Below are 12,337 nucleotides of genomic sequence, written 5' to 3'. Positions count from 1 at the left end.
TTCAAATATTAGTATAAGTTTATAATACAACAGAAATTCACAATCAAAACAATGACAAAACTTTTTACAAAAATACTATCAGATACATTCTTCCATGTTTTCTATTATAAATTCATTACTGAACTTTTCCAACTCTAAAAAATTAATCAAGATTTTTAAAAAACAGTACCAAGTTTAACAGTTAACAGACACAGTAATCCCCAGTACCATGTTTCAAAAAATTAATCCTAAACATGTTAAAGTAAGAGTAGTAGCAATTTTATCCATGAATTAACAATAACACTTTCAAAATATAAATTAGCTATAACTAAAATTTACAAGTAAAAACAAAGCATTCAATAAGTAACATGTTCGTTATTTTTCACTGACAGTTTTCTTCAGATAATTTCTCTGGCATAATTAATTCTGCATATTCAGAAAGTGTCCACCAGCCCATCAACTGTTCTCTATAATCATACTCTTCCTATTCATCTCATTTACGTCATTCTCCTCTCTTGGGAGGACCCCTATTCTTCCCTATGCTTCTTCACAGGGTAACCAGAGAAAATGACCATTTTTATAAAAACAAGCCACTTTATATAACTTGTCTTATTCATCTTTGCATGCACAGTACCCAGAACAGTGCCTGGTAAAAGACTCAGCAATGTTTTTACTAAGCTGAAAATGACTGACATAAAATAATCAACAACTCCCTAAAAGTGAGTACACTAAAATATCTTCTCGGCCTAGTAAATCCCCAAATATACACACATGTACAGGATGTACACATATGTATATGTGCATGCAAGCAAATGTGTGCTATTTTGTGTTTCTAAATGTGTGTATCCTGAGCAAAGGTGCTTACAATCACAGGGAAAAGAAAAGGGTAACTAAGAGACTACCAGTATAACACAAATATGAATGCTAAATTCTCTTGTGTGTAGATGAGAGACAGTTCTAAAGATAAGCCAGTGAAAATTAATATACAAGAGATTTATAAAATTAAAGTACCATTTAAAGTAATTTATATCACACCCATATGTAAAATCAACTAAAAAAACAGAATCTATACAAAGTATGTGGCACAGGAGCTACATTTAATGAGTATTAAATACATGACAGTTGTGGATGTATACATGAAAAAAAGCAGTAGCAGTAAAAATATCTATAAAGGAATGGATACAAAACAGATTTTTAAAAAGTTTCAGCAATACTACTCAGAACAAGATGGGTATATGAAGACAAAGCTGAGCTCCCAATTCAACCTCAGAGGATTAGTCATCAAGATCCAAGATTTTAGTCTCACCAGATATACAAGTACAGGGCACAAGCTATGAATAAGGATTCTACAAGTAAAATCTACCGTCAAAGGAGTACTTACTGCATTCCAGAAATTGTTTCAGACGGTCAAATATTCCATGTAAAAAACCCTAGAAAAGAATTTTTTTAATGTCTCAATTTGTTGTTGTAAACATCTCCCTTATGCTTTTCCAAAAATACTACAATGTATCACATCATTTTAAAAAGTTAAATTGAGATAAAAAATACTCTATTAACAAATCTTCCATAAGAAAATATAGTATTTCATCTCTTCAATGTCTTATTTCAGTTACCTAAAACACTTTGCAATAAATAAAACATTATTTATTAAGCATTTTATTTCCCTAAAGAATCTCTTTTCTCTTCACAGCTTCTATAGTCCCCTGACATACTGTTTGTCTATTTGTCTCCTCCCACTAAAATGTATCCTCAAGGGCCAGAACTTCACTGTGTTTATTGCTCTAAGTACTCAATATATGAATAAATGGTACCAATTATTTAAAGAACAAATTCTTAAGCTCAAGTATTAAATTTATTAGCTTTCAGATAAAAGACAAGTATCACCATTTATCATCTGGTAAAAATCTAAACAACCCTTATTTGTTAGTATGTATTTAAATAAATGTTACAAAAAATTTTACAGATATAAAGGGATAGTGAAAAGTAACTTTATTAAAATTTTTAAGAATTTAAACATCACATACTTTCTGGATCAATAAATTTTGGTATAAAACATCATAAAAGATGTCACATGTTTTTTCAACAAATAGGATGGTCCAGGTTTTTGTCACAAAAGAACTATAAGCTGAAGGCCTTTACTAGAATAGAGCATTATTTGCTCTTTGTCCTTAACAATGTGCTGTCCCCTCCTCCATTCTTGAGTTTGAGATAAATCAACTAGGATATCACCATCTGATGACTCAGAAAAAGATTTCACTTAGACAATTTCACCATCATCATTAGGGCCTAGAATGCTGCTCTCTGTCCGAGAGCATCCATCTTCTGATTCATGTAAAAATCATGAAACCTTTTCCTCTTGTCAACTTTCTTCTCTGTCATTTTGGTCAGAAAATGAAGAATTTTGAATTCTCAGTGTGTTAAACAAAAGGTGAAAGTAGAAAAGAAAGACAGTGCTCCCAGTCTTCTTTTATGCCTTCTTAAAGATGATGGGATACAGTGCACAACACATTAAGAAAACTGCAAGATGACCATTAATTTCACTACTGCTTCATCATTTGGCAATTCAATCATTCTTCCACTTTCACTGTATTTCAGTCTTTTTAACCACAGATGAGAATAATTGAAAAGTAATGATAAGTAACAAAAAAGTGATTTCTAGGATGATGAGCAAAATGTTTCACTATGGGAAGAATAAGATCATTGAGATCCCATATATATTTTACATTGATACAGTAGTCCAACAATCCCTGAAAGTATTGACAACATAGAATTTCACTCTATTTCTTTTAAATAAAATTAGTTTATCAATTGGGGGTTCTCCGAAGAAAGTACAAAATTTTGAGTCATCAATTTTAGTAAGCTGATCAAGAGAATCAGGAATTTATAAAATTATAGATAGTCTATAATCGGCAGTCCAAATAAACGAAGTAAAAGTTTATGATTCATATTATATAACACAAAAACTCAAATTACCCATTAAGTAGTCATTTAAAGAGCACTTTAATTAGCTGAACTATTTACCAAAATCATTATCCCTCTTAATCCTCATAAGATCCAAAGAGGTAGATACTATCATTTCATCTTCATATAACAAACAAACAAACAAACAAAAAAGGAATAGTGTCAGAGTAGATAAGTAAATAGCTGGAGGCCATTCTATCAGGAAAAGGCCAAGTCAAGATTCAAATCCAAATCTGCCTCCAGAAACCAAAATCTCACCATTATCATACAGAGCTTCTAAAGTATCTTTTTAAGTTCCATGTTATTTTTAAGATTTTTGTTACTTGAAAAGTCATCATAACTTGTTAAAATTCTATTTTGTTTCGAACAAGTCAATATACTTTAACTGCTATAATACAGCATTTCTAACTAAGCAAAAGCTGACATACAGTTTCAGTAGACAGAAGAAAGACTCTCAAGGGAAAGCCAAAAACTCACAGAACATTGATAGTTTCCACTGAAAACCACTATTTCAATTTATAGGAATGTGATTTAAATCAATTTATTTTTACTAAAAAACAAAAAAACTGATGAACATAATCCATATTTTATTTAAAATAATTTTATGATATTCAGAATCATATTGCAGATAAAGATAATTACTGAACCTTCTGACCTGATTTTACTCTATCCCATATTCATTCATTTTACAAGTAACTATTGAACATTTAATATTGGCAGAGACTATTCCAAGCTCTGGGATGGACAGTGAATGAGACAGTCTCTGCTTTTATGCAATTTAAAGCATTCCAGTGCAGGAAATTCAGGAGAAGCTGTCAAATTGGTTTCTGGAAAGGTTTTTTGGCAGTATAGCAATAAAAAAATATATATATTTAAAATATATCAGCATTAAAATTATGGCTGTTTTTATGCATATTTTGGCAATTTGGTAATACCAATCAATGCTATCAACGTGCTTATGCTTGAATCAACTATTTTCACTTCTAGTAAGTTAGCCTGAAGAGTGCATCAGAAAAGTACACAATGATATATAGATATGTATCTCCAAATGTTCATTCCAACATCACTGACCAACAATTAAAAACTATAAACAACCTATATATCCATCAATGGATAACTGGCAAGGAAATTACAGGAATCCTATATTAATGTTATCCCTTTTTAAAAATTAGCTCACTGACAGTAATCACAAGTATTTACCACAAAATCATTAAAAACATACTACTGGCATGAGAAAAACACCCATGAGAAAAATAACATACTAAGTTTAAGAAAAAGTAAGCAAACAAACAGCATATGGGTCTCATTTACATAAAACTGAGGAAGAGAGAAAAGTATATCTGAAAGACTATGCATAAAATCTCTTAAAGTATACTTACAAATTTTAGCCTTATCTTTGATAGCAAGTTTTCAAACGACTATTTCCTTTCCTTCTGTTTTTTAACTTTTCAAAAACTAAGCATATAACACTTTTATAGAACAAAATAGCCAATCATGCTATAATGATGTATATACCAGCTTTTATTTTATTTATTTATTCATGAGAGACACAGAGAGAGAGAAAGAGACAGAGACAGAGAGAGAGAGATAGAGGCAGAGACACAGGCTGAGGGAGAAGCAAGCTCCATGCAGGGAGCCTGACATGGGACTAGATCCCGGTCTCCAGGATCACACCCTGGGCTGCAGGCAGCGCTAAACTGCTGAGCCACCCAGGCTGCCCTATTACCAGCTTTTAAATTCTTTTAACAGTAGAATCGTTTTTGCAATCAAAATCTTACAGATAGACAAAATATACTGAAGATTTAAAACAAGAGTAACTCTGATCAGCTCTGGTAGGGCAAACTCTTAAGACCCAACTAGATGTACTTTTTTCCACAATTCCTGTTCAACACCCCCAAAGCAATCTACAGAAAGCACCATTTTAGCTGACTTTAACTTACTATGAAAACTAACATAGATCTGAGTAAATATATAACACAATCTCATTTTGTTTCAGGATTAGATATATACAGCTATATATTCTACACAGAAAAAGTAAATGGTGCCATACAATGAATATACATCACAAATGTTGGGCTTATCAACAGAGTTTTCCCTTCTTGTATATATATTTTCAAATGACTTACAAAGAGCACACATAAATGTTATGATTGAAGAAAAAATTTCATTTTAAATATAAAAAACAGACAAAGGGAAATATCAAGGGTATAATTAACTATCCACAATGGACCTAGAAATGTTTTAAAAGCATTCAAATTCAGGAAGCTCACCCAAATTCAAATTATAAATAAAGCAATGTACCATGGCACTTGAGAACTGTCCTAGGCTTATTTCCTACCCTTCACAAAGGAGCTGCTTTGATATACTAAAAAAAGGCCATAAGTCTAAAAGTATAACATACACAAAATAGTAAAAGCTCACTCAATACAAACTTGTAAAAGAATGCCAAGCAAAAAGAAGAAGCTTTAAAACATTCAGGAAAATACCAAGCAAGTTCGCAAAGCCATAAAGACTCAGTAACTTCTTTCACTTACCATCACCTCCATATTCTTATGAGGTTCCACAAATCCATTAACAGTTAATTTACGCAGCACTGAAAAGTAAAATTGAGCTTTATTGCATCTAATTGCCTCATATACTTTATCCTATTAAAATCACAATCATAACAAAGACTCAGAATCACAAAAGCTTCATCAACTGGGGGTTACTCTAACTTCATCCTTTCATAGAATAGTAAAGAAAGGTAATCCCTGGTCATTGGTTTGTTTCCCGTGGGAAAGATGGAATGATAGCCAAGTTCTTGGGACTCAAACACTGTGTTCCTCTCAGATATCTTAACTACTTATGTTTCTAAAACCATTTTGCAAAATTTAAATTCTATAATTGTTAGTACTTCTCATCTGCAATAATCCCTAGTTTGAAACTGAGAAAATTACTACCTCTATTCCATAACCTTGAAATATGTCTCAACAGTGACCAAAAAGCTTCATTTAGTTTTAGGCTACATTAATGAAAATACAGTATCTCCTAAAAAGGATATAAAAACTAAACTATTTCTAAATCTGAAATAGATCATAGTGCTCAAGTATAAACATCACATTTAACGTATAACCGCTATATTATACACAAGAGAGACCAAGCAGGATAAACAACTGGAAGTCAGACCTAGATTTAAATCCTAGCTCTAACATCTACAACTGTATTATTTTGAACAACTTTTCTAGATCTCACATTCCTCATCTATAAACTATGGTTAATAAATTCATTTGTTCACACAAAAGTACTTGCTCTACATCACCAAGAGTGTCCTTTCTTTTGCCCTTCATCACTTGGTTAACTTCCACTTATCCTACAATAAATCTGGTTCAAACATCACTTTCTCAGTGAAGTCTTTTCTGACCACATGTCAGTTACCATAATATTGTAAGATCACACTGTCACATGTCATTTCAGATGTATTTGTGTGATCATTTTATTATGTCTGTCAACCCAATGTCAAATACCACCATGAATTTATTTAAATGGTGAATACATACACACACACAAACACACACATTTAAAAGATACTAAATGCACAAAGGTTTAAGCTCAGATTACATATAGCAAAAACTGCAGTCTTAAGTATTGCTCAAATCATAGAAATTTAACAGCTGGGCAGAACAAATATTTTAAAGGGAAATGCTATAGGATTTTTCCAAGTCAAGATATCTTAGAAATGCTACGACCCTGAGACAGGGAAGTATTGAAAGGCTAAAAGCAGGCTAATGTACAGTAGAGCTGCATCCTTTCTGTCAGGAGTTACTCTCTGAAATCGGTAAGATAAGAAAAACCCAATCAAAAGCACTCAGGAATATTCCTTGATCGTTAAATACAGAACTTACGTAAGTTTTGTATCATAACCTTACACCACTTTCTCTAATTCTTTCTGGATGAATGTTTCCCTCTAAATCCTTTTAATTTCTTCCTCAAGGATGTTGACAAAACCATCTCCACTCACCTATATAACCAATCAACCACGCCATAACAGAGAACCACCTATATAACCAACCAGCAATGAATTTTATTTGTCAACAGTTCCTTGAAATTATTCATGCTTTTCCTTGAAATTATTCACACTTGTTTACAAGGTTCACCAAAATGTGTTGACCTTTTGAAGTCTGCGCATCCACTGTCTGATGAATGTAAGTGATGCTTGAGAGTATGCAAAGTGTACATCAGCATCCTAAGGTACTAAGGGGAGTATGACAAAAGGGCTTATTTAAGCCAAAGGATGCAAAATGAGCCACAGTAAGAGAACTAAAAGCTGCTTGAGATCAAACTAATAAACACAAACTAAAAAGAGCCTAAGCACAAGAAGAAAGGAGAGACTGGAAGACAAAGAGCATTTTATAACAGAAAGGAACCTGAGATTATGTTCATCAAGATAAAAAGCTCAGGAAAGATAAAACAGAGATTTGGGCTAAGGAAATACATACAAGCAAAGCGTATGAAACCAGAGGCCAAGATGGCACACCATCCAGCACCTTCTAAAATCCAAGTGAGGTTAAGGTACAAACAAGAAGGACAGAAACTGAGTTCTTATGGAAAACTGGGAGACAGAGCTCACTAACACTTGAGGACCGAAGTTTAGGGAAGTTAGCACAGCAATAAGAGTAGGAGCCTAGAAAGGGAAGTGTAAAGTAGAAGCAAAAAAAAAAAAAAAAAAGTAGAAGTATTTGAAAGAACGTATTCAGAGCCCTGGGACCCCAGCAATGTGACTATAACAAATCTATCCCACACTTTTACAAATTAGAGGAAAAGCTATTCTCACAAAAGAAAAAACCACAAATAAGGCCTCATCTCTGAGGGAGAAACTAACCACTTATTCTCCAAGGGCAAGGAGGAGCAGATAATCCAACAGTGGAACTATTTGTTGACTCTTCCAAGGTATGTCATTTGCAAAATGAACAAATCAAGTTTAATAGTACCTTTCAATGACAGCAGAGTTCGTTCTAGTGAACTTAGAACTGCAGCTTCATTGCCAGAAGAAACTTGTTGAAGGAATGTGTCTGTATGGTGATTCCACAGAGAGCAGGCAAAATTATAAATTCCAGAAGCTAACTGCAAAGAAATATCAACAAATTTGTTCACAATAAAAAAAAAAAAAACAGATTTCAGTTATCAGATCTACATAGTAATACATTTCATTTTTTATGTCACCTTTTAATTTCAGTTTTAGTCTCCTTTTCAAGGGGATGTGAAATAATTAAGTCATTTATCACATTTCAAACTTTTTAAGGCAAAACGAACAGTATTAGGGACCATTTGTTGGCTGCTGCAGTGTACACACATATTCACACCTAAAATATTAGTTGTGCTTGAAACAGTACTTAGTCTAATGCCTGCACTGCAGTCTGACATTTCTATTTATTCCTTTTTTCTTCCACTGATATGTTGCAACACTCAGTTTTTAAGATAAAGACAGACTGTCACTGAGTGTAACACACATAAAACAATATACTAAGAAATACAAAAGAACGAAATTTCTGTGTCCTGCCAGTTCTCAGTTCTATCCACGATGGTTTCAGGGCATTTTAAAGCGGGAACGTACAGACCATGATGCTTGTCAGGCTGCTTTCCTAATATGTACTGCTACCTACAAACCTGACTTTCATAATGGGATGCAGTAGGCCTCTGCCACCCAGGTTAACGCAGAGCCATTTTGTTTTGTTTTGTTTCAGAGAAGGTCTAAGAGCAATGCAGCTGAGTCTACAGGGCCATTTAATTTAAATAAAAACGAGATGAAAGTACATATATAAATGACTAGTTATCATTAACATACTTCAGAATGGTTTTTCTTATTCCACATAAAAGTATATCATTTCCACTAAACACTAGACTTATAGCAAGATTAGAAACCAGGCAGAAATGCAATTCTGTAAATATAAGAAAACTTCCATGAAAAAATATTTCTATTATTTTAATTCAAAAAAAATTTTTTTTAAAGATTTTATTTATTTATTCATGAGAGACAGAGAGAGAGAGAGAGAGAGAGAGAGAGAGAGAGAGAGGCAGAGACACAGGCAGAGGGAGAAGCAGGCTCCATGCAGGGAGCCCGATGTGGGACTCGATCCTGGGACTCCAGGATCACGCCCTGGGCCAAAGGCAGATGCTCAACCGCTGAGCCATCCAGGGACCCCTAATTCAAAAATTTTTAATGGCCTGTGCTTACAGGTGTAGGGTAAGAGCTTGGCCAAATCCCCCTGGTGACTTTGCACATATCTACATAGGCCACAAAGACAAAGGCTTGAAACTCAATTAATAGGACTACCAACAGAACATATTACAATCCTCCTGGAAAACAAGAAATGGAAAGTTTGTAAGGAACTGCTACCAGGCCATGTTCCTGCTCACCTCCTCACCTTCCAGGTTCTGATGAGATAAAAGGTTTTCTGACCCATCCCCCTCAAAAGAGAGCTGCAGAAAATAAAACCACTTAGTTATGGTCTAGAACCAGCTCCTTAGCAATGGGGCATCCCACAATTTGCACCTGAGTCATTCAATCCATATTGCTTTGGTCAACCTTTTAGGTAAGTGGAACAAAAACCACAGAAAATTGGTACTAATCTCATTTCTCTGTCTAAAATAAGTAATAAATTGTCAGAATCTAAAAGGGCCTTTGTCTTTACCAAATGATCAGTAAAAGCTGGAGTAGGCCCTTGCTTGAAACAAGTACAGTGACTCCTTATTAAGTAGCTTCAGCATATTCTCAAGTACACATGGAATACTTCAGAGAATGAAATCAAGTTATTTAATCTTAATGTTTCATGACAGCCAAAATATAGGAGTGATAATTGTTTCAACACTGTTTTACAGCAAGCAGCAGTATCACAAACAGTTAAGGATCTAATACATCAACAGGCTATAATCTAATCTAATCCAATTTTCTAATCTAATCAGAAGAAAAAAACACTTCAAAAAACTTGTAAACTTTACTTATAACTATAGTGAACTTCAGTATTTTTCTTAGTAAGTCCTTTCTTAGAAAATGAGGTTAAATATATGTCTAGAATTGGAAAATCCACAATTTCAATTTTTATTACACTTACTGTGTAATTTTAAATTAGAGCATCCTACACTTTTCCAAACATATAAATCATCAAAATATGTCTGCCAGAAAAGTGAAAGAAAAGAAAGAGGTTTAGAGGCAAAGAAGGAGTAGTAATGATATATAAGACCTAAAAGTAAAGTTTTAAACTAAAGTATAATTTCTTATTGCAGCAAATATTTCAACAAAATAAACAAGTCTTTAGCCCTGACCATAATTTTTAGACCCGCTTTATGCGTATGTAGTAAATAAAATTTAAGGAGTGCCATACCCCAATTTCAAATAAGAACAGAAGATTATTACACTCTAAAGCAGTCTCTTGCTCACAAATTACTTTCTAGCCCTCCTCTCCATCTCCTCCTTAAAACTACTTGTTTCGCATTAACTTCTACACACAGATTTCATTCAAAATGTTCAGACGGATGTCTATATAAAAATTTGTTTTCTAACAGTGGATCTGAAGTCCCTTGAACTCTTGTAAAAGATATTTTCAGGAAACAAGTATTTATGCAGATACTATTAACTACATGATAAAATTAACAAAGGTTACAACAGAATAAGAGTAGACATTTACTGAACCTACTCTGCACTAGGCAATGCTCTCAGCCTTTTACCTTTATCACCTTATTTAATCATCACAATCTAAAAAGTAGATATCCCCATTTTACAATGAAGAAGTCGAGGTAAAGAAAGGTTAAGTAACTTGCCCAAGAGTAAAGAGCATAATTAGTAAGAGGAAGAGACCAGACTGAAATCAAGGAAAGTGCTCAGAGCTTAGATTTTTAACTTCTCTGTTCTAATGCCTCTTAATATACAGTACATAGCATTTAACTACATAGTAATATAATAAAAGAAATAAACATTAGTTGTACAAATCCTATTTAAACTTTTTAGTACAATACCAAGTAGATACTATCCCATACATTCAGAATCAATTATAGTAAATCCTGTTCTCCAAAAGTTATGTAACAATTCAATAATGTCAGAATTTTCTTTTCATAAAAACAAAAAGGAAAACTGCCCCACACTACCTGAGATCAAAACTGCTGCTAATATGGATGCAATAGATTGTTTGAATCAGAATCTCACCTAACAAATTCTTCCGGAAGCCTTACCCTCCTTGGTATAACACTCAACAGAATAACATGTACTTCTGTTCTATTATTTACATGAATACCTATGCAAGACAGCTAATATAAACTGAACATTGTTCATACATAAATATATAATCTTTGTATATATAATTTGGAGCAAGTCCCATTCATTAATCCTAAGAGTCATAGGGCCTTTTATCTAATTCTCAATGTCCTCCTCTAACACTACATGCCAGACTCAATAAAGAAAACAACAGCAACCCATTCCCTAGTTTCTCAATTAAAAAGCAAGATTAAGCCTGAGAAAATAAGCTGACAAAATGAAATCTGACACCAGCTGAAAAAAAACAAAACAAAACATGTAAGAGATAATCTACCATCCTAAACCAACAGCATAATATAACTGAACTTAAGAGGTTCATGGCATGGGGTGCATCAAATAGAACACAATTCAAGAAGTGATGAAAGGAAAGAACCTCTTATTTGTTACAAATAAGGAAACAGCTCTCAAAGCAATATCAGGCAGTGAGGCTAGTACTGGAAACTTTTATTCAATTGATCAGGGGGCAGGAGCAAGGAGCTCACCAAGGCACTTAGGTTCAACTGCTCTTGCCTAGCATGTCAATATGCTGTTGCTGGTGCATACGTCCTATGTTCAAAAACTGGAAGAGAACTCTGCCCACTGGAGGAGACCTTAGAGTTATAATGAACTAAAGGTAACTTTAGCGCAACTTTGGAGGCTTCTGCCCAGGTCCTCACTTCTAATCCTGCTCAAACTGGCTCAAGTAAGGGCTACCAGGCAAGAAGCACCTAGCAAGGGGCTCTCAAGTGAAACACCTAGAACTGTTGGTTCTGCAAGTTAAAACACATTCCTTTCTTTTGTCTCCCTCCCCAGCTTTCGGCCCTCTTATTTGGGCCCTCTTATATGAGTAACTTCCTGTTGCATTCTAGCTAACAAAAACATTTCAGATTAATTTTCAACATATTTTACAATAACATGAGCATAACATTAGCAAAATGGCAAAACTACTTTAAGTGTTGTAATTTTTTCATGCACTACTTCTGTTCCTGGAGAATCTCTTTATATAGAATTCTATCACCTGAATATGCACATTGTAAATTATGGTATACGTACCAAACATAAAATCCTCCCTACTCACTCCCAATACAAAAAAAAAAAAAAACCCAAAATATACCACAGAACATCTGTGTACAC

General features: G+C 33.7%; 1 protein-coding gene across 3 annotated transcripts in view; it reads right to left on the bottom strand.

Moving 5' to 3' along the window:
- IPO11 (importin 11) overlaps positions 1 to 12,337 on the bottom strand; it is a 200,996-nt gene that overhangs the window by 142,353 nt on the left and 46,306 nt on the right. For all 3 annotated transcript variants that reach the window (XR_005355599.1, XM_038530704.1, XM_038530703.1), the window contains exons 6-8: positions 7,908 to 8,040; positions 5,475 to 5,533; positions 1,361 to 1,409 (exon numbers count right to left, since the gene is read on the bottom strand). Coding sequence is in view for 2 of the 3 variants with exons in the window: in XM_038530704.1 (XP_038386632.1) it covers positions 1,361 to 1,409; positions 5,475 to 5,533; positions 7,908 to 8,040 (241 nt within the window). In the remaining variant the exon portion in view is untranslated. The remainder of the gene's footprint in view (positions 1 to 1,360; positions 1,410 to 5,474; positions 5,534 to 7,907; positions 8,041 to 12,337) is intronic.

Source organism: Canis lupus, chromosome 2 (genome assembly GCF_011100685.1).
Source record: "Canis lupus familiaris isolate Mischka breed German Shepherd chromosome 2, alternate assembly UU_Cfam_GSD_1.0, whole genome shotgun sequence".
In the NCBI taxonomy this organism is placed as follows: Eukaryota; Metazoa; Chordata; class Mammalia; order Carnivora; family Canidae; genus Canis; species Canis lupus.
The sequence above is the reverse complement of the archived record's forward strand: the minus strand, read 5'-3'. Positions and strand labels throughout refer to the sequence as shown.